The 23,504-nt window shown below is 41.3% G+C and overlaps 1 protein-coding gene across 4 annotated transcripts in view; it reads left to right on the top strand.

Annotated features, from left to right (window-relative positions):
• The window catches only part of LOC133753050 (transmembrane 9 superfamily member 2-like), a 92,840-nt gene that overhangs the window by 15,685 nt on the left and 53,651 nt on the right, over nt 1-23,504 (top strand). For 2 of the 4 annotated variants that reach the window (XM_062183420.1, XM_062183417.1), the window contains exons 6-7: nt 8,318-8,406; nt 15,146-15,205. In XM_062183420.1, the coding sequence (XP_062039404.1) occupies nt 8,318-8,406; nt 15,146-15,205 (149 nt within the window). Of the gene's footprint in view, nt 1-8,317; nt 8,407-15,077; nt 15,206-23,504 lie in introns of all 4 variants that reach the window. The other 2 variants (XM_062183418.1, XM_062183419.1) reach the window with 2 other exon arrangements.

Here is a 23,504-nt window from a genome sequence, read left to right as displayed (position 1 = left end):
TAGATTATGTCTGTGGCATAAGGTTTAGGGGGTTCAGCTAGAGATGAAGCTACACATGAGGTAGTAGAAGCCAGGTGCTAGGGAAAAGAGGATTGAATTCCTGCTGTGTGCCAGAAGCAATGTTATATCACTCCACATGCAGTGACTGATCTAATCTTCAGAATGGCTCTCTTGCTAGGGTTACAGAGACTAAAGAAAGGAAATTACAACTTAGTACTATTATGAAAATAGTTTTGCCCTTGAGGGCTGCCTGAAATAGTCTCAGAGTTTACAGTCTTAGGGCTGGCACAGAGGGTAGAAGGACTGAATGGACATGGAGGAGCCTAACCAGGACAGCTGGACTTTTCATTTATTTTCTATGTGGAGATTTCACATGATTCACAATGGGGCTGCTAAGGAAGGGTGAGGGAGGGTATAGGATGACTCCTCGGTTTCTGGGCTGGTTGTCTACCTAATGGTAGTCTTAGTACTCTTCATTGTTTCTTTCCAGAGAAAAGGGCAGTTTTTCTTAAATTTCAGTGATGTACCACTGTGGTAATTTCTGCCGCATGTGAAATACCTATATTGCTATTCATCTGTTTTAAAGAAATACATTATTTAGTTTTATTTGGAAAGAAAACTATTATATCCCACAAATTAAAGGTTGAAAGTACTACTCACATTTTTTATTCATTTAATTTCAAGTAAACCTAGTAAAGTGAAAATTATTTTCCCATCTCCTACCTAATATCACCTCATATATCCCCAGTGGTATGCAGTCATCACAACGGAAACAGTGAGATAGGGAATATGGGAGGAGAAGCGGCAAACAACTGCTTAACTGATGGTTCTTTCAAAGCAAGGGTAAACTGGCAGAAGAGAAGAGTGAATAAACAGGAGAAGTTCTCATTAATATAGTCTGTGTTCAAGACCATGTGTGAAAGTGGGTTGTTTGGGAACATTTAACAGCTGCATTTTTGAAGATCAGGTCTGTGAATAGCAAAGAGACCAATAGGATGAATGGGCCCTAGCTGGCGAGAGTAGCACTAACTTCATTAACCTGTGTACATTGCCAATCTAAAATTACTGATGTTAAGTAGAAGCTTAAGTAAAACTAGTAGTTGTCTTTTGTTGTTATGCTTTTTATAAATAGAGGTGTTCTTATGAATTTTATTTGGGTATTTATTTTAGATGGATGTTGATGTCCTCTCCCTCCAGCCCCCACACACATAATGTTCCTTTTCATAGCAAAATTAGAGCTTCAGGCAAGTCTCAGAATAGCTGTCGATAGTGTTTGTAGTGTTATTCATATTGGTGGGAATAATTAGACCAGTCATTTTCAAAGGTCTGGGGGGGGTCTCTGAGAATATTTGAGGGAGCCTGCAAGGTCAAAACTATTTTCATAATAGTACTGAGCTGTCATTTGCCTTCTTTACTCTCATTCTTTCATGTGCACAGTGGAATTTTCCAGAGGCTACATGAAATGTGATGATATCACTCTGAAGGCTAATGGAATGTATGCTTCTGTATTCTTGTTTTAAAAATATCTCATTTTAAATGCTAATGCAGTGGATATAGAGAGCTATAACCAATAAACAAAAGCTGTTTCTGGTCCTTACTCTTTTTTAAGGGTGAGGGTCCGGAGACTAAGACATTTGAGAATTGCTGAGTTAGATACTTAGAATAAAAGTGGTAAATGTGGCTGTCTGACTAAAAAAAGAGGACTTTTTAAAAAAAAATTAATTGAACCTGCTCACCATTGTGAGCATGATTTGATGTTAATAAAACTTACTGTACAAAGGGAATCACAATTTAAAATTAAAAGAATTCATTTCCTTCGTCTAACAAGTTAGAAGTCAAAGTTTTCATAATTTCTTTGAAGAACTACTAGAAAAAAAGAATAGAAGAGTAGAGCAGAGGACTAGAGTAGAATACAGAAAAGGATCTAAATATTTTTGGAAATTTCAGTGTATCACAAAGGTGGCATTTCGTATCAGCAAAGACTTCAGTTAATGATGTTGGTATAAACAACTGTTTCTGGGGGAAAAAAGAGGTGAGTCCTCGCCTTAATCCTTCTGCTCAAATGAACTACATGTGATTTAACACTTCAAACATTAAGATGGGGGCCGGTGCTGTGGCATGGAAGACTTAGCCTGCGGCGCCGGCAACCCATACGGGCGCTGGTTAAAGTTCTGGCTGCTCCACTTCTGATCCAACATCCTTGGTAGTGGTCTGGGAAAACAGTGTAAGATGGCCCAAGTACTTGGACTCTTGTACCCACGTAGGAGACCCGGAAGAATCTCCTGGCTTCGAGTCAGCCCAGCTCCGGCTGTTGCGGCCATTTGAGGTATGAACCAGCAGACAAAAGATCTCTCTCTATCTGTAACTGCCTCTCAAATAAATAAATAAAAATCTTTTAAAAAAGCAGATATTAAAAAAAAACCATTAAGATAGTAGAAGAAAACATGTAATTAGGAAGCAAGACACAAGCTCTAGAAAGTATGGAGGAAATGATTGTAAAACTAAAAGTAAAACAAAAACCTTCTATACAGCAAGTAAACTAAATAGCAAAGTCCAAACATAACTGATACCACCCAGAAACACTATTTGTGATCTAGATGAGGAAGGGATGACAGTTTTGTTTTCTTTTATCCGTTGATTCCTCATGCAAATCAGAAAAGAGCAAACAGCTCAATAGAAAAATAGGCAAAACCAGCAGTCTGTCTTGTGGAAGAATGAATTTAAATGGCCAAGAAACACGAACCAATACTCAACCAGTTATAATTAAAGAGACAAATTTGAGAAGTAATATTGTTCATCTTTCAGATCCACAAACTTGTTAAACTAGTGCTGGCTAACGTGCAGGGAAACACACTGTGTTACAGTAAATTGAGGGGCCAGCGCTGTGGTGCAGCAGGTTAAACCTGCAGTGCCAGCATTCATATGGGCGTTGGTTCGAGTCCCGGCTGCTCCACTTCCAATCCAGCTCTTTGCTATGGCCTGGGAAAGCAGTAGAAGATGGCCCAAGTCCTTGGGCCCCTGCACATGGGAGACCTGGAAGAAGCTCCTGGCTCCTGGCTTCGGATCAGCTCGGCTCTGGCCGTTGCGGTCATTTGGGGAGTGAACCAGTGGATGGAAGACCTCTTTCTCTCTCTGGCTCTACCTAGCTCTGTAACTCTGTCTTTCAAATAAGTAAAATCTTTAAAAATAAAAACAGTAACTTGATACTGTCTGCTTTGAAGACACTTGGCCATAGCTGGCAAAATTAAATAGATATGTAATATACACAATAATATACAAAATTTATAAAATAACACATAATACATTATTATGTAACAACAAAATTAAAACAATGCATTTCCTTTGATCTTGTAACCTTACTAGGAATTCATACTGCAGGTAAACAAGGGATTGCCTTAATGCACATCCCATGAATGTATTTAGATGAGAGAACTCATGGCTAGGCTTTGTTAGTGGAGGATCCACTGTTAACTGTAGGGAACTGTGATATGTTAATAGGACAGCGTGGGTTAGACAATACATACATATCAGTAGGCGAAATCTGCTGGATTCTCTATCTTGATTGGGTACCACTTTAACATATGAGGGTACTTATAAATTTGTGGAAAGATAGCATTAAAAGATAAGTTTAGGAGTGGGCATTGGGCATGCAATTAATATGCCTCTTGGGACACTGGCATCCTATATGAGACTACCTGTGTTCAAGTCCTGGCTATTCTTCCACTTCCATCTTCCTGATAATGATAACCTTGGGAGGGAGCAGTGATGGCTCAAGTAATTGAGTCCCTGCCACCCATCTTCAAGACCTTGATTGGGTTTCAGGCTTTTGGTTTCAGCCTAGCCCAGCCTTAGCTATTGTGAGCATTTGGGAAGAGAACCCGTGGATGGAAGATATCTTTCTCTCCTCAAATGAAACAAAGTTCATGAAAAATATAATTAAAATATGCATATTTAAAGGAAGATACATTTATTTCAATGCAAAAATTTTGAAATCCATGCACAACTACTTTATAATATGCATTTCCATAAATTTCATTTACGCAACATATAATGCATATATAGTCCAATATAGTCTCTACTTATGCATACTTGTTATTGATGATACTGTAGTAAATATTCTTTTACCTCTTTAAAGTGGGATTAAGAGTAGTATATATTGGCCAGCGCCGCGGCTCAATAGGCTAATCCTCCACCTTGCAGCGCCGGCACACTGGGTTCTAGTCCCGGTTGGGGCACCGATTCTGTCCCGGTTGCCCCTCTTCCAGGCCAGCTCTCTGCTGTGGCCAGGGAGTGCAGTGGAGGATGGCCCAAGTGCTTGGGCCCTGCACCCCATGGGAGACCAGGATAAGCACCTGGCTCCTGCCTTCGGATCAGCGCGGTGCGCCAGCCTCAGTGCGCCGGCCGCGGCGGCCGTTGGAGGGTGAACCAACGGCAAAGGAAGACCTTTCTCTCTGTCTCTCTTTCTCACTGTCCACTCTGCCTGTCAAAAAAAAAAAAAGAGTAGTATATATTACATAAGATTGATATAAAGACAAATAAGGCAATACTTGTAAAACGCATGGTGTAGTGTCTAATACATAGTAAGCATTCAATAAATCTATTGTACAACCATCTGTGACTGTTGTCTATTACTTTTGGATAAATTTATTTATATCTGATTGCTGGGTCAAAGGATAGGGACCTAAAAAACAATTTCTTGCTGTAAAATGCAGATACAGAAAACCACACAAAACAATTGCAGCTTCTAATAAAAGAATATAAGGGAAACACCTTTGTGAAACCTGACCAGGCTACCAAATAAAATTTGGCCAGCCAACCCAGAAGGTTTTCCTGCATTTCTGCCCATTTTCAACACCCTCTTTCCCCCAAGGTAATCACTATTCTAACTTTTATTGTAGTCAGTTCCTTGAATTTCTTTTGTAATTTTATCACCCAAGTATCCTTCCTACAGTTTAGACTTGACCTTTTTAAATGGGTCTGTTGTGAATATTCATTATGAGCATTTCAAAGGCACAGAAAAGTTGAAAGAATTTTATAGTGAATGCTCATATACCCAACACCTAGTTCTACAATTAACTTTTTGCTGTGTTTGTTTTATCACTTATCTATCTGTCCATCCCTGTATCATTTAATCCATTCCACTGCGAATACTTCTGTCCTGTAGTTCCTGCAAATTGTTAGCTGGATTCAGTGACTTGATCAGATTCAAGTTTGTTTTCTTTGACAAGATAAGATGTTGTTTGATCAGAAGACATATGAAGTCTTTTGCCTCTAGACTGTGATACTTGGATCCATTAATCCATTATGGGTTGCAGCACACTGGAGAAAAAGAAGCCAGGTGTTGTGAACACACATTAATCCAGAAACCAAACCCTTTCATTTGCACTGTTTGTCTAGCGCCCTCTGCTGACAAAGCTTCAATCAATGCCAGTTTGTAGAGAAAAAAAATTATTATTAAAGGACCCAATCTAGTTTCATACAGAGCAAGAAAAACCATGGATTTAGAGGCTGGCCTCTTGGCTCACTTGGTTAATTCTTCACCTGCGGCGCCGGAATCCCATATGGGCCCCGGGTTCTAGTCCCGGTTGCTCCTCTTCCAGTCCAGCTCTCTGCTGTGGCCCAGGAGGGCAGTGGAGGATGGCCCAGGTGCTTGGGCCCCTGCACCCACATGTGTTTGGGGAGTGAACCAGCCGTGGTGTCCATTTGGGGAGTGAACCAAGGGAAGGAAGACCTTTCTCTCTGTCTATAACTCTACCTGTCAAATAAATTTTAAAAAATTATAAAATTAATTCTTCAAAGAACACATGGATTTAGAGATGAGAGGCAATAGGTCAATAAAGGGAACACCTTACACAGATGTGTTTTTTTTTTATTTGACAGGTAGAGTTATAGACAGAGACAGACAGAGAGAAAGGTCTTCCTTCCCTTGGTTCACTCCCAAATTGGCTGTTATGGCCGGTGCTGCGCCGATCCGAAGCCAGGAGCCAGGTGCTTCTTCCTGGTCTTCCATGCGGGTGCAGGGGCCCAAGCACTTGGGCCATCCTCCACTGCTATCCCGAGCCACAGCAGAGAGCTGTACTGGAAGAGGAGCAACCGGGACTAGAACCCAGTGCCCATATGGGATGCTGGCACCGCAGGTGGAGGATTAACCAAGTGAGCCACGGGGCCGGCCCACGGATGTGTTAATAACATAAGTAGAATCTTCTCTGTATGTCCAGAAGTCTGTCTTGGTGCACCTGTCTTTACTCTAGCCTTGAACCTCACAAATTCTAATCTCTTTGACCTTTGTGGATTTGAACTTTGTCTCCTCAATTCAGAGAAATCACAGGTCTCTTCTTGAGTACCCTTTCCCTTTGTCAAAGCCTGAAATTCTACCTGGAAAGTAAGCTGGAGGCAGTAGTAGAGCTCACCCTATTTGTGCCTTTTCCCAAGTACTTACGCTATCAGTTGCTGCTGCCCAGGATACACGTTCGCAGGAAGCTGGAATTGGAAGTAGAGCCAGGACTTGTACCTAGGCATTCTGATGGGGTATGTGGGCATCCCAAGTGGCATCTTAGCAACTGTTTTTTTTTTAAGATTTATTTATTTATTTGAGAGACAGAGTTACAAACAGAGAAAGGGAAAGACAGAGAGAGCGAGGGAGAAGTCTTCCATCTGCTGGTATATTCCCCAAATGGCTGTAAATAGCCGGATTTGCGCCTATCTGAAGCCAGGAGCCAGGAGCTTCTTCCAGGTCTGCCACTTGGGTGCAGGGGCCCAAGGACTTGGACCATCTTCTACTGCTTTCCCAGGTGTATTAGCAGGGAGCTGGATCGGAAGTGGAGCAGCCGGGTCTCGAACTGGCACCCATATGGGATGCTAGCACTGCAAGAGGAGGCTTAGCCTTCTACACTACAGCACCTGCTCCAGCAGCTATATGTGTGTATTCTGTACAACACTCCCCAAAAGCTTGCAAAAGCCAGGACTGAGCCAAATTAAAGCCAGGAGCCTGGAACTCTATCTGGGTCTCCGGTGTGTGTGGTGGGGACCCAAGCATTTGAGCCATCACCAGTTGCCTACCAGCAGGAAGCTGGATTGGAAGTGGAAGAGTCAGAACTCAAACCAGGCACTCCAACCTGGGATGAGAGAGTCCCATGGGGTGTCTCAACTACCATGTCAAATATGCACACCTTTATGTTTTATTATTTTTGTATTTCTCATCACATTGATTTTAAGCTTCATGTTTCTCCATATCTTAACATTTACAATACCAGGATGTGTCTTGTACTTGATAGCATGTCAAAATTTAAGTGGCAATGTTTTTCTTATAAGTTCAAAACACAACAATGTTTTACAAATGATGGTATCTTATATTTCATAAATTAAAAAGTCTCTAGGTGGTCTGTATTTTTACTGTTGTAATTCTTCTAGTATTCAAGAACACTTACATTTTTGTTATAGTCCTTTCATTCATTCATATATCTTAGTCACCTTTATTTAAATTATCTTAGTCAGGTTCATCATTATGTGGTCAGTTATGGATTTTTTTTAGTTTTTAATCTTGTGTGTAATTCCTCGGATTCTCTGCACTGTTGTCTTCTATCAGTTCTAGAGTTGTCAGCCATTGTCTGACATTTTATTCTTTACTTTTCAGACACTAATTGAAGCTATGTTAAATGTTCTTATTTCCTCCTGTCTCTTAATTCCTCTTCTGTATTTTCATTTGTGCTAGGTTTTTCTTATGTATCTGTAAATTCTGGTGTATAAATTCTCTCCTCACTTTTTCTTGCCTTAAACATATACATTGCATTTTTACATTGCATTTTTAATTTCAATAAGCATCTTTCTCATTTCTATAAGTTTTTTTTTTTAATCTGCTAGGTCGTTTTTATAGCTTCTTGTTGTATGCATATGCTTTCAGGCTTTGCTTTTACTTCTTTAAACATGTTAAATTTATTTAATTTAAAATATACCTCTGATAATTCCTGTATTGGAAATCTTTGCAGATTTATTTCTGCTGGTTCTTGTTCATGACATCATTTTTCCTTGTGTGCTTCATTATTTTGTCTACCTTCTCATTGCCTTTGAAAATTGTTTGTGGGATTTCTTTGAATCTTAGAATCAAAGTACTTTGCTCCAAAGAGGATTTTCAGTAACTTCTACAAGGTGTCTTTGGGAAATATCAGTCTGAGATCACTTTAAAGGAATTTCACATCTTAAAATTCCCAGGACTACTGAGATAATGTGAATCCAGCCTGGAAATCTCTATTTGGGCTGATCTGTAGCCACAACTTTTCAAGGACAGGTTTATTTTTCTTTTTTCCCTTGTTTTGTTTAGCATTCGAGTCCTCTCATAATCCATTGGAGGTGTGGAACATGTTTACTTCTGGCTCAACTTTACCCTGGGGGTATTGCCTCTTGGGAGTGGTAAGTGGTCTTGTCTTCATGTGCAAAGGATCTGATAACCTTTCCACCTAGCAGGGCCCTAGGCCCTGAGTTCTTGCCTCCTTATCCCATGAGGCAGCCTGTGTAAACTGAAGTCCAAGTTTGCCCTGACCTACAAATGTCCTGAGGACAAAAGCAACATCAATGCTTCCTACTGAACTAACTTACCTCTGTAGTTTCCTGATTGCCTTTAGAATTTGGTACCATAGTTTTTCACTGTTATCAGTTCCTGCTGTTTTTTAACGAGTTGTGTATTTTACTTTATTTAGCATTTATAGTTTTCAGCAGCAGCAGATTTGGCCCCAATAAGGTTGGAATTGGAAATTTAGTTAAAATGTTAAAGCATAATTTTAGCATCTAGCAAGAAGGAAACTAACTAGTGATCTGCTTATTCTGTGCCAGATGCTGTGTTACATCTTTGCATATTACACAGCTAAGAAAACTAAGGCTCTGAAACATGAATTAACATACAAAAGATTCTATATAGCAAATTCTCATTTGTAGCCCAATGATATTTTTATTCAAATTCCATTTTTTTAACTTTTATTTGATGAATATAAATTTCCAGTGTACAGCTTATGGATTACAATGGCTTCCCCCTCCCATAACTTCCCTCCCACCCGCAACCCTCCCCTCTCCCGCTCCCTCTCCCCTTCCATTTGCATCAAGATTCATTTTCAATTCTCTTTATATACAGAAGATCAATTTAGTATAAAGATTTCAACAGTTTGCACCCACATAGCAACACAAAGTGAAACATACTGTTTGAGTACTAGTTATAGCATTAAATCAAAATGTACAGCACATTAAGGACAGAGATCCCACATGAGGAGCAAGTGCACAGTGGCTCCTGTTGTTGACCCAACAAATTGACACTCTAGTTTATGGCGCCAGTAACCACCCTAGGCTGTCGTCATGAGTTGCCAAGGCTATGGAATCCTTTTGAGTTTGCCGACTCTGATCATATTTAGACAAGGTCATAAAAGACAGAGTGAGGATAGTAACCAATGATCCTAAGAGTGGCATTTACCAGGTTTGAACAATTATACAGCATTAAGTGGAGAAGAGGACCATCAGTACACACATGTTGGGAGTAGAGCCATTGGTGGTAGAGTAGAGGTTATGATTACAAAGGAATGAGGTCCAAGTGTGCTAGACAGGGTCTAGAACAAAGGACAGAGTCATTATTAGAGGAGCTAAGAAAGGTGCTGTCTAAGCTACAATTAAGTTTTCTGATTGAGAGGCAAATAGAACCTGATAGAAGGGGCTTGATAATAATCTGGTGGGCTTTAGGCCTTGTAAGTGAAGAGGCCCAGACCTATCTATCTCTTCACATGGGGTACATCCTAAGGGAGGTGTGAACCTCCTAGGGGAAGGCACTCTGTTGACTTTCATTACTTGGCTGGCCTAGGAGGAGAGCTGGCCAGGTAAAGGCAGGGGGCATCTCTAACAAGAAATTTACAGTTCTGCCTGCAATGTTGCTGACCCTATTTGACCATCCCCTCAGCTGCAGTGGTCACTTTGGAAGTTGGGCTGAGTGAAGGGCTTTTCAGCTTAGAGCCAATAAGATCTGTGGCTCTGACCTGGGCATCCTTCGACTCCAGGGCAGGTCCATTTCCAGTGATCCAACTCTTGGCAGAGCTGCCAGGGCTCTTCACAAGCTGACTTCTGCTGAAGCTCCCAGGCTTACTACTTTGAAAGCCACTGCAGTGGACTGGCCTGTTGGGTCTCCTTGAGGGCAGATCACTGTACAGATCAGCCATTAATAGGCCTGCCACCCCTTGCTTCTGATGCCTAGCTTTCTTTTCCTCCTAGTTTTTGTTAAAGCAGATCAGAGGATGCAAGTCAAGGGAGTGCCTATGTCCCATCTCTAATCTTCGGTGGCCTGAACTACAAGTCTATAGTCACAGGCATGTTCTGTAGTAGTTTTTCTAAGGTAGACAATGCCCATGAGGAAAATTATATTCTCACTTTAAAACCAAATTCCATTTTCTTTTTAGTATACCAAACCGAGTCTTGTAATTTTCGATTACCTACAGGGTCTCAGCTCTCAGGCTATAGTTAAGTGCCTGGAACATAGTAGGTATTTAAAATACTTGATGAATTAGTGAGTGAATGAGTGAGTTAATAAAGGAACCAAACAATTTTTCCAGCCTTGTGATTTACTAGGGAATCCATGGGATGTAAACATGTAAATATATGAACTCCAGTTTTAAGTAACTGACAATAGAGATCTGAGTGTAGTGTTTTGAGAACTAGAATAAAGAATTCTCATTATTATTTTTAAAAAATGCTTAATGCTTTTAAAATTTGTATTTATTTGAGGAGAGAGTGCTCATCTACTAGTTCACTCCCCAAATACCTGCAACATCCCTAGGTCAGGACCAAAGCTAGGTGCTGGGAACTCAATTCAGGTCTGTCATGTGGGTGTCTAAAACACAGGTACTTGAATCATCACTGCTGCCTCCCTGTGACTATATTGGAAGGAAGCTCGAGCCAGAGGCTGGAGCTGGGAATTGAACCCAGGTACTCTGATGTGGGCATCTGAAGCACTAGGCTAGGCCCCTGTCCTTCTTTTTTTTTTTTTTTTTGACAGGCAGAGTGGACAGTGAGAGAGAGAGACAGAGAGAAAGGTCTTCCTTTGCCGTTGTTTCACCCTCCAATGGCCGCCACGGCTGGCGCGCTGTGGCCAGCGCACCGCACTGATCCGATGGTAGGAGCCAGGTGCTTATCCTGGTCTCCCATGGGGTGCAGGACCCAAGTACTTGGGCCTTCCTCCACTGCCTTCCCGGGCCACAGCAGAGAGCTGGCCTGGAAGAGGGGCAACCAGGACAGAATCCAGCGCCCCGACCGGGAGTAGAACCCGGTGTGCCGGCGCCGCTAGGCGGAGGATTAGCCTATTGAGCCGCGGCGCTGGCCATAACCCCTGTCCTTCTTCAGTAATGTAGCAGATTGCAAGCAGAAGATGAGTCTGGAGAAATATACAGGCTCCAGATCCCGAAAGGCTTTGTCCTCACTTTGTCTATAATACTGTGTACTTACTTTATGCAAACAGTACTTGAAATAATTAATGCTCACAGCATTAACCAGTAGATAACTATTGCTGCTATTTCGTTAGGAACAGAATATAAGAAATTGAGAGGTTACAATGTGGCCAAGGCCACACAAGCTAGTACAGAACATACCTGAGCTTCAAACCTAGTCAGTTTGACTGTGGAGTTCATATCCTTAACCACTATGCTGAGCTTTTCCTCTCTAGCAGCATATAACATGGGCCTCTTTCATACCAAACACAGGAAAATCTACTAGCTGCACTTTATTTCCCTCTGTTGTTATGCCATATTCTATTAAGTGGATGGATATTTTTTGTTATTTCTAGGTTTTTTTTTTTTTTTTTGCAATTGTGAAGAGTGCTTCTGTGAGCAGATTTTACTCCCCATCCCAAGCTGATTCTGATACTCCCTTACAAGATCACTCTGACCCTCTTGTTTATCATCCCTGGACTAAATGATCTCTAAATTCCTGCAGGGTCATCAACTTCAATTCTGAGATTTGCAGAGCCATAATTCTTAATCTTAGCCAGGGTTCTACGTGCTGTAGATTACTCAATATGGTCATTGACAAGGCTCATATGTACTCATATTTTTGTCTTTTTAAATATTATTTATTTGAAAGAAAGAGTTACTGAGAGAGGGAGAGAAGGAGAGGGAACAGGAGAGGGAGGGGGAGGGAAGGAAGGAGGGAGGGAGAGAGAGGGTAGAGAGAGAGAGAGAGGGAGAGAGAGAGAGGTCTTCCATCTGCCAGCTCACACCCTAAATGGCCACAATGCTTGGAGCTGCACCAGGGTGAAGCCAGGAGCCAGGAACTTCTTCCAGGTCTCCTATGTGGGTGCAGGGACACAAGCACCCTGGTCATCCTCTGCTGCTTTCCCAGGCCAGTAGCCGGGAGCTGAATCAGAATAGGAACAGCTGAGTTGTGAGCTGTTGCCCATAAGGGATGATGGCGTTGCAGCTTAACCCACTGTGCCACAGTGCCAGCCCCATATACTCGTTTTCTGACAATTGAAGGCCTGGATGACTTATTAGCTAACATTTATTGAAGGCTTCCTATGTTAAGCCCTTACTATAATTTACATACATTATTGCATTTAATCCTTTCAGCAATCCTATTATTATTCTCCTTTGTCAAATGAGAACACTGAGACTTGAAGTAGTTAAATGCCTTGTCTTCAGTCACACAGCTAGCAAAGGGCTATCTGATTGCAAAGTTCATGTTCTTTTTCATTTATTTATTTATTTGAAAGGCAGGGTTACCAACAGGGAGGGAGGGAGGGAGGGAGAGAGAGAGAGAGATAGCTTCCATCTGCTGGTTCACTCCCCAGATGGTTACAGCAGTTGGGATTTTGCCAGGCCAAAGTCAGGAGTCAGGAGCTTCATCTAAATCTCTCACATGGATAATAGGGATCCAAGTACTTGGGCTGTCTTCCTTGAATTTCCCAGGTGCATTAGCAGGGAGCTGGATTGGAAGTGGAGCAGCTGGGCTACAAACTGGCACCCATTTGGGATGCCAGCATCACAGGCAGCGCTTAACCCACTACGCCACAACGTCAGCCCCAAAGTTTATATTCTTAACTCTTGTATTAATTTGGTAGGGCTGCCATAACAAAGTAGCACAAATTGGGTGGCTCCAAACAACAGAAGTTTACTGTTCCATGCTTCTGGTAGCTAGAAGTCTGAGGTCAGGCATTGATAGGGTTGCTTCCTCCTGAGGACTCTGAGGGACACTCTATTGCATGCCTCACTCCTAGCTGCCAGGGATGGCTCACAATCCTTGTTCCTCCTTGGCTTGCTGCTGCATCTCATTCCCATCTGCCTCTGTCATCAAATGATAATCTCCCTGGGTGTCTGTTTTCTGTGAGCTTTTCTTCTTCTTCTTTTTTTTAAAAGATTTATTTATTTATTTGAAAGTCAGAGTTACAGAGAGAGAGGAGAGAGAGAGAGAGAGTCTTCCATCTGATGGTTCACTCCCCAATTGGCCACAACAGCGAAGCTGTGCTGATCTGAAGCCAGGAGCCAGGAACTTCTTCCAGGTTTCCCATGCAGGTGGAGGGGCCCAAGGACTTGGGCCATCTACTGCTTTCCCAGGCCACAGCAGAGAGCTGGATTGGAAGAGGAGTAGCCGGGACTAGAACCGGCGCCCATATGGGATGCCAGCGCTTCAGGCTGGGGCATTAACCCACTGCACCACAGCACCGGCCCTGAGCTTTTCTTCTTACAAAGCCATCAGTCATATTGGTTTAAGGTCCATTATGGTGGTCTCACCTTAATTATATTGCAGAGACTCTATTTCCAAATAAGGTCATATTTATGAGTTCTGGAGGTTAGAACCTGAACATATCTTTTTAGGGAATACATTCTAAACTATAACAGCCTTTATTGCAAAACTGCCCTGAAATATCTATGGAAAAAATAGCTGTTCATTCTCTCTTAACCATTCCCATCAAAAAAGAATAGTCAAGAGTGTTATTTTGGGGCCTGCATTGTGGCACAGTGGGTTAAGCCACTGCCTGCATTGCTGCCATCCCATATGAGCAGCAGGTCAACTCCCAGTTGTTCCACTTCTGATCCAGCTCCTTGGCTAATGTGCCTGGGAAAGTGGAAGATAGCTCAAGAGTGTGGGTTCCTGCCACCCATGTGGGAGACCAGGAAGAAGTTCCAAGATCAAGCTTCTGGCTTTGGCCTGGCACAGGCCCAGACGTTTTGATGATTTGGGAAGAGAACCAATGGATGAATGGTTCCTCTGCCTCTTTGTCTTCCTGTCTCTGTATCTCTGCCTTTCAAATAAATAAAGTAAATCTTTTTTAAAAAGAGTGCTATTTCTTTTGGACTAGAGTAGTGTTTCTCCAAGTGTGGTCAGGACCAGGAACATTGGAATCTCCTGGGAACTTGTTAGGATGCAGAACCTCAGGCCCTGCCCTAGATCTAGTGCATCAGAATCTGCATTTCAACAAGATACATGGGTGACTGTGAACTTTTTAAGTTTAAGAAGCATTGATGTAGTAAATTTGGATAATTATCTCAAGAGTTGTGGCTACTAGGAAAAGAACTGACAAACTTTGGTAGGCACAGAAATTCATTTTTTGTTTGATGATGCTTCTAATTATAAATGTAAAGTGATCTCATTGCGTAAACTTTGAAGAGTATAGAAAATATAGAGGAAAAGCAGAAAAATTATCAACTATAATCTCAACGCCTGGAGGCAATAATATCTACATTTTATTTTTCTTGCTTCATGACTTTTACCATAGGTAAAGGCCAAAATCTTGATATGTTTAAAATTCACATACTGATAATATTTTTAAGTTAATTTGCATTATTTTACAGTTTACATGTGGTTGAAACTCAGAAAAATACACGAATTTATAAATTTTACAGTTTTTCAATATTATTCCTTTAGAATTATTTAAAATTTTGGATTAGCTAATGCCTTAATTTAAGGCCAAATGCTTATGCCTACATTTTCTCCTCAGTATGCTTAATTCATAGCTCAATTTTCTTAGAACTGATCTTTCAAGCTTTATTATATGAGCAGATTGTATAGTTTTTAGTGTATGTGGAAAGTTCAGACTTTAAAACGTCTTTGTCTTTTTGCAGCCTGAATTCAACAAAACGAATACTTTCTATATCTTCAATCATGTTGATATTACTATTATATATCACAGGGAAAATGAAACAGATTTACATATTGCCAGATTGATTGCTGCTAAAATTGAACCAAAAAGGTAATTATAGAATTTCATTTTAATTAACTCCAATGATTTAAAAATTACTCCAAAATATGGAAATTCTCAACCAGAATTTCTACTTTTAGAATTCTTATGTGATATACCCTTAGACATAAAACTAAGTGTGTAAATTTTCACCCTCAGACCTAGAGTAAGCATCTGGATACCATGTTAAGTGAGGAATAAGTGAGAAGTCTGAAAGAGAATACAGTTTAAAAATGAGGGTGTCTTAGCTCTTCATTTACTTGCTGCCATGTGATAAAGGAGTTAGATTTAGATGTGTGTTACTTTGGAGAACAGGTGTAGCACTAATGGACTCTAATAGGAAGGTATCAGCTGAGTAGAAGAAAGAATCTTCTAATGATTAGAGACCTGTAACAGTTGAATAAGTAGCCTCAAGAATTAGGGAATTCTTTATTCCTGGACATAGGTAGAAAGAGCCTGGATGACTCAGTTCTTAGAGAATGTACAATTAGGCACCCTATAGCACCCAGTACTTAGTAAGTAAAATGCCCAATGAGTTGTAAAGAATAATTTTGCATTGAGTAGGAGATTGGATGATGAGCTTTAATTTTCCAACTCTAGCATCCTTTAAACTATAGGATACAGTTAATACTCTTTAATTAAGGGAGATAAAGAGTAGAAGGTATCAAATAATTATAAGTCATGATACATTATGGTAAAATATTATGAAACCTGAAACACTAGGATGGAGGAAATTATCCCTTGAAAATTAAGTGACACATATTAAAGGAGGCAGATATGGTGGACTTTTCTGGACACCAAAGAAGGAATTAGGAGACTTGGATTTTAATGTCATCTTTGCTGGTTCCATTTTTGAAGTTAACGCTGAGTTCATAGAAATAAATTTAAATTCATGGTTTGTAGCCTTAGTATCCTGTGCATTTTAGTCAAGGTTCTACCATTTGTAGCGACTGATGGACAAAGGCAAGTAATAGAGAATTAATGAGTATTACGCCAATCTTTTGAGCATGGGTAAGTTAACTTTATCTCTGATAGAATTAATTTCATTGTTTGTAAAATGATAAGGCTGAATTAAGAGTTTTTAATGTGGAGCCTGATGCAACAACCCCAGGAAATGCCTATTCATGTGTATTTTCCTGGGGGAAAATGTGTATTTCATTAGATAAACAGACCCCAAGTGGTTAAGAACACTGGTACTCCCAACTTTTGCTTGATGTCATGATTTTGGTTTTTTTTTTTCCCTTAAAGTTTGAAATTTTTAAAAATTTATTTGCAAGGCACACACACACAACCCTCACACACACATACACAGAAATGGAGAAAGCACTCATCTGCTAGTTCACTCACCAAATGCCGATAAAGCCCACTGACTTGGGCTGAAGCTAATGCCATGAACTAAATCCAGGTTGCCTATGAGCATGACAGGAACTTAACTACCTGACTCATCACCTGCTGACTCCAAATATCTGCATTACCAGGAAGCTGGAATCAGGAGTAGAGCTAGGACGAAAACTTAGGCATGAAGGAGTCCTAAGTAGCATCTTAACCAGTAGGCCAAACTCCGGACTCTCCAGTAAAACTGAAAAACAAGTATGCATTTAAGATGCACAATATGGCTGGCGTCATGGCTCAACAGGCTAATCCTCCGCCTAGCGGCGCTGGCACAACGGGTTCTAGTCCCAGTCGGGGCGCCGGATTCTGTCCCGGTTGCCCCTCTTCCAGGCCAGCTCTCTGCTATGGCCCGGGAAGGCAGTGAAGGATGGCCCAAGTGCTTGGGCCCTGCACCCCATGGGAGACCAGGAGAAGCACCCGGCTCCTGCCTTCAGATCAGCATGGTGCGCCGGCCGCGGTGGCCATTGGAGGGTGAACCAACGGCAAAAGGAAGACCTTTCTCTCTCTCTCTCTCTCTCTCTCTCTGTCCACTCTCCCTGTCAAAAAAAAAAAAGATGTACAATATGGTGTTTTGGCACCATTATACATAATGAAATGATTATTACAGTCAAGGCAGTTAGCATATACATTTACCTCACATAACTACTTTGTTTTTGTTAGAAGAATACCTAAAATCTACTCCCTTAGCAAATTTTCAGTGTGCAATATCACTGTATTAACTATGGTCATTGTGCTGTACATTAGATTTCTAGAGTTATTCAATAATCATAACAGCAAGTTTGCTCCCTTTGAACTGTATCTCCCTGTTTCCTCTCTCTCTTTACCCCATTCTACTCTGTTTCTATGTATTTGACTTAGATTCCAAATAAAAGTGAGTCATGCAGTGTTTTGCTTTCTATTCCTAGCTTATTTCAGATAGCATAATGTCATGTAAGTTTATCCTATTGTTGCTAATGGCAACATCTCTTTTATAAAGGCTGAATAGCATTCCAGTGTATATACACACCACATTTTCTTTACCTATTCTTCTTTTGGGAAGGGCACTTAGGTGGATTCCATATCTTGGCTACTGTAGATAGTGCTGCTGAAAACATGGGAGTATGGATAGCTCTTAGACATACTGATTTCACCTCCTATAGATATACTTATATACCCAGTAGTGAGATTGCTAGATCACATCCTAGCTCTCTTTTTAATTTTTTCAGGATCCTCCATACTGTTTTCCATTATGATTGTACCAAATTTACATTTCCACCAAGTGAACAAGCATTTCTTTTACTCCATACTTTCCCCAACACTTGTTATCTCCTGTGTTTTTAGAAATAACCATCTTGACAGATGTGAGGAAGATATCTCATTGTGATTTTGATCGGCATTTCACTGATAATTGCAGATTTCCAATTCTGTTTTATATTACTAAAAGGATATCCTTTTAAAATTAATGGCTATGCCAGAGTGTCTTGCTTTCCATGCCTAAAATACTTTCATGGGCTCTTCAGCCAGATCCGAATGCCTTAAGGGCTGATTCTGAGGCCAGAGTGCTGTTTAGGATGTCTGCCATTCTGTGAGTCTGCTGTGTATCCTGCTTCCCATGTTGGATCGTTTTCTCATTCTTAATTAATTCAGTTAGTATTAGCAGACACTAGTCTTGCTTGTGGGATCTCTTTGACTCTTAGACCTATCATCATATCTATTGTGAACTGAAATTGATCACTTGGACTAGTGAGATGGCATTAGTACATGCCACCTTGATGGGATTGAATTGGAATCCCCTGGCATGTTTCTAACTCTACCGTTTGGGGCAAGTCCGATTGAGCATGTCCCAAATTGTACCTCTCCTCCCTCTCTTATTCCCACTCTTATATTTAACAGATCACTTTTCAGTTAAATTTAAACACCTAGGAATCATTGTGTGTTAATTACAGAGTTCAACCAATAGTATTAAGTAGAACAAAAAAAATACTAAAAGGGGTAAAGTATTAAGTTGTTCATCAACAGTCAGGACAAAGGCTGATCAAGTCACTGTTTCTGATAGTGTCCTTTTCACTTCAACAGGTTTCCTTTTTGGTGCTCAGTTAGTTGTCACCGATCAGGGTGAACATATGGTATTTGTCCCTTTGGGACTGGCTTATTTCACTCAGCATGATGCTTTCCAGATTCCTCCATTTTGTTGTAAATGACCGGATTTCATTGTTTTTTAACTGCTGTATAGTATTCTATAGAGTACATGTCCCATAATTTTTTTATCCAGTCTACTGTTGATGGGCATTTAGGTTGATTCCAGGTCTTAGCTATTGTGAATTGAGCTGCAATAAACATTGAGGTGCAGACAGCTTTTTTGTTTGCCAATTTAATTTCCTTTGGGTAAATTCCAAGGAGTGGGATGGCTGGGTTGAATGTTAGGGTTATATTCAGGTTTCTGAGGAATCTCCATACTGATTTCCATAGTGGCTTTACCAGTTTGCATTCCTACCAACAGTGGGTTAGTGTCCCTCTTCACTTTCCTGACTGTTTCTTTTGCGGTACAGAAACTTCTCAATTTGATCCAATCCCAATTGTTAATTTTGGCTTTTACGGCCTGTGCTTCCGGGGTCTTTTCCAAGAAGTCTTTGCCAGTGCCTATATCTTTCAGGGTTTCTCCAATATTCTCTAATAATTTGATGGTGTCGGGTCGTAGATTTAGATCTTTAATCCATGTTGAGTGGATTTTTGTGTAAGGTGTAAGGTAGGAGTCTTGCTTCATGCTTCTGTATGTGGAAATCCAGTTTTCCCAGCACCATTTGTTGAAGAGACTGTCCTTACTCCAGGGATTGGTTTTAGCTCCTTGGTCAAAGATAAGTTGGCTGTAGATGTCTGGATTGATTTCTGGTGTTACTATTCTGTTCCATTGGTCTATCCATCTGTTTCTGTACCAGTACCATGCTGTTTTGATTACAACTGCCCTGTGGTATGTCCTGAAATCTGGTATTGTGATGCCTCCAGCTTTGTTTTTGTTGTACAAAACTGCTTTAGCTATTCAAGGTCTCCTGTGCCTCCATATGAATTTCAGCATCATTTTTTCCAGATCTGAGAAGAATTAACATTTTTTATTCTTATGTATTTCCACAAGCTGTTGCAAAGAGGAAATAAATGAAAGTTAATAAGGGAACATTTATGAATAACAAGAGTTAACATGCTGCCAAGAGAAGTCAGGAAATTCCTTACCATTGTTATGGGTGATCACCTATGCTTTTGTGTGTGTGTCACTTCTGATATCTGAAAACAGAACTTCAGGATCATGTACTGTGAGGTCTTACTAAGGATGGCTATTCATGTCTGAAATGATTTGATTAGGAAGACAGTAAACATACACAGTGTGTTTTTATAGGAAGCTAATGTCACCACCTATATAAAATCAAAATTAATACTTTATGGTCACATCGCATATTCTGAGACTCAGATTGAGGGGAAAAAGCCAAGTAAATATTTTTTTAGAGTTGTATTTATGCCTTAGTGCCCATGGTAATAGCTATGTGTGCATCCAATAAAAATTTTATCTAATCACTATTAAGGTCATTTATGGAACTCCTGGAGGACAGGACTGTTATAATTTTCTTTTACAGAATTTAGACAATCTGCTCAAGATCATAGAAGTGAATTAGACCTAGTTGCTTTCTAGGTCTACAGTCTTATGTTTTATTTTATTTTATTTTTTTAAAGATTTATTTATTTACTTGAAAGTCAGAGTTACACAGAGAGAGAAAGAGAGGGAGAGGAGAGGGAGAGGAAGAGGGAGAGGGAGAGAGGGAGAGGGAGAGAGAGAGAGGGAAAGAGAGAGAGAGGGAGAGAGAGAGAATCTTCCATCCACTGGTTCACTCCCCAATTGGTTCCAATAGCTGGAACTGCACCAATGTGAAGCCAGGATGCAGGAGCTTCTTCTGGGTCTCCCACATGGGTGCAGGGGCCCAAGTATTTGGGCCATCTTCTATTGCTTTCCCAGGCAATAGCAGAGAGCTGGATTGGAAGTGGAGTAGCTGGGACTTGAACCAGCGCCCATATGGGATGCTGGCACTGCAGGCAGCAGCTTTACCTGCTACACCACAGCTCCAGCCCCCTTATATTTTATTTAAAAAAAGGGTTATTTTGCATTTATTTGAAAGGCAGAGTTAGAGACAGCGAAGGAGAGAGAGAGAGAGAGAGAAAGAGAGGAAGAGAGAGAGAGAGAATCTTCCATCTACTTATTCACTCCCCAAATGACTGCAACAGTTGCAGCTGGGCCTATCTGAAGCCAAGAGCCTGGAGCTTCTTCTGGGGTCTCCCATGTGGGTGCAGGGGCTCAAGGACTTAGGCTATCTTCTGCTGCTTTCCTTGGCACACTAGCAGGGAGCTGGATTGGAAGTAGAGCAGCCAGGATTTGATTTGGTGCTCATATGGGATGCTCGTGTTGCAGGTGGGTGTAATCCACTGTGCGATAACTCCACTCCCACCTCCTTTTTAAAAAGATTTCTTTTTTGTTTGTTTGAATTGTGCTGTCTTTTAGGTGTTGTGCCAGGCTAATTTCCCTGGCTGGTACCATGATTGGTCATCTCTTTTTTCCTTTAAATGCTTACCTCATCTGGTTTTTCGGTGACCATGGTTTTGTGATTTTCTCCTATCTCACTGGTCACTTCTCAGTGTCCTCCTCATTGCCCCAACCTTTAGTATTGGAGGGCCCTTGGACTCAGTCTCTGCTCTTTATTTATACTAATGCATTGGTAATGTTGCCTACTACTTCATGGTATTGCCATGATGACTCTTAGATATGTGGTTGTCTACTTGACATGTCCACTTGGGTGTGCTTCTTCTGTTGTCATGCCCATCTTACTGAGTGGCAATTACATCCTTCCAGTTGCTTCTATCCTTTCTATCACTTTTCACTCATGTCCCATATCCAGCCTAATCCCTTGGCAGACCTTGAGTTCTGCATTCAAAGTATAGCCAGAATCTACCACTTCTCATCATTTTCAGTATTATCACCTGGTCCAATACATCATTTTACCTCACCTAGATTATTACAAAACACTAGCTAGTCTTCCTGCTGCCACCCTTGTCTTCTAGCAGCTTGTTCTTTTTTTTTTTTTTTTAAAGATTTATTTATTTGAAAGGCATAGTTACATGGTGGGAGGAAGAGATAGAGACAGAGACAGAGACAAAGATAGAGATAGAGATAGAGATAGGGCCGGCGCCGTGGCTAACTTGGCTAATCCTCTGCCTGTGGCGCCGGCACCCCGGGTTCTAGTCCCATTTGGGGTGCCGGATTCTGTCCCTGTTGCTCCTCTTCCAGTCCAGCTCTCTGCTGTGGCCTGGGAAGGCAGTGGAGGATGGCCCAAGTGCTTAGGCCCTGCACCTGCATGGCAGACCAGGAGGAAGCACCTGGCTCCTGGCTCCTGGCTTCGGATCAGTGCAGCGTGCCAGCTGCAGTAGCCATTTGGGGAGTGAACCAACGGAAGGAAGACCTTTTTCTCTGTCTCTCTCTCTCACTGTCTAACTCTGCCTGTCAAAGAGAGAGAGAGAGAGAGAGAGAGAGATGAGATAGAGAGAGAGAGATCTTTGCTCCATTGGATCACTCCCCAAGTAACCACAATGGCTGGAGCTGGGCCAGCTTGAGGCCAGGAGTCTCATCTGGGTCTTCCACACAGGTGGCAGGGGCCCAAATACTTGGGCCATCGTCCACTGCTTTCTTAGGTGCATTAGCTGGGAGCTGGATTGGAAGTGGAGTATCTGGGAATTGAACCAGTGTTCATATGGGATTCTGGTGCTGCAGGTGGCAGCTTAACCTGCTATGCCACAGCACTGGTTCCTAGCAACTTGTTTTTAATGCAGCATTCTGACTGTTCCTTTTGAAATGTCAGCTGTATCAGTTTTCTGCTCAGAATCTTCCATTGAGTTCTCATCACCCTGAGTTCTGAAAAAGTGGCCTATAAGGCTTTATGCAGCCCATGTATAAGGCCAATGGTTTAAAACGAGATTCTGGAGTGGGCATTTAGCTTAGCAGTTAAGATACCTGCTTCCCATCTCAGAGTACCTGGGTTGGATTCCCACCTTCAGCTCCTAATTTTAGCTTCCTGCTAATACAGACCCTGGAAAGCAGTGGTGATGGCTGAAGTAATTGAGTCCCTGATAACAAGAGAGGCCTGGCTTGCATTTGTAGCTTCTGGTTTCAACCTCAATATGGTCCTGGCTGCCGTGGACATTTGGAGGGTGAACTAGTGGAAGTGAAACATACACATCTCTCTCTATCTCTCTCTCTCCCTCTCCCCTCTCTCTTCCCCTCTCCCTTTCAAGTAAATAAATAACAAAAAAATTAGGGATTGTACTTTGGTTAGAGCTGTTAATACAATTTTTGATACATAGCCTCTCCTGTGTGGAATGCATATATTTTCTGTACTAGATTCAAGGTCTGTACTAACACAATAAAACTTCAAAAGATTCATTTATTTATTTGAAAGGCAGTGAGGGAAAGAAAGGGAGGAGAGAGAGAGAGAGAGAGAGAGAGAGAGAGAGAGAGAGAGAGAAATCTTAAGTCTACTGATTCACTCCCCAAATGTCTGCAACAGTGAGCACTGGACCAGGGTGAAGCTAGAAGCCTGGAACTTCCTCCAGTTCTTCTACATGGGGACTGGGGAACAGAGTACTTGATCCACCATCTGCTGTCTTTCCAGACACATTTGCAGAAAGCTGGATCAGCAGCAGAGAAGCTGGAACTCAAACCAGGCCCTCCAATATGGGATGCAGGCCATCCCAAGTGCCAGCTTAATACACTGGGACACAATGCCCACCCACAATAAACTTGTATATGCAATAATTTAATTTTTATCTTTAGCATTGTTTTTGATTTGTGTCCTTAACGATTGTTATTCAATTTATAGCTGTTTTAAAATGTATTCTGGCTCTAAATAGA

This window comes from Lepus europaeus, chromosome X (genome assembly GCF_033115175.1).
Source record: "Lepus europaeus isolate LE1 chromosome X, mLepTim1.pri, whole genome shotgun sequence".
Taxonomy (NCBI): domain Eukaryota; kingdom Metazoa; phylum Chordata; class Mammalia; order Lagomorpha; family Leporidae; genus Lepus; species Lepus europaeus.
Note: the sequence above shows the minus strand (reverse complement) of the source record. Positions and strands in the feature narration are given on the sequence as shown.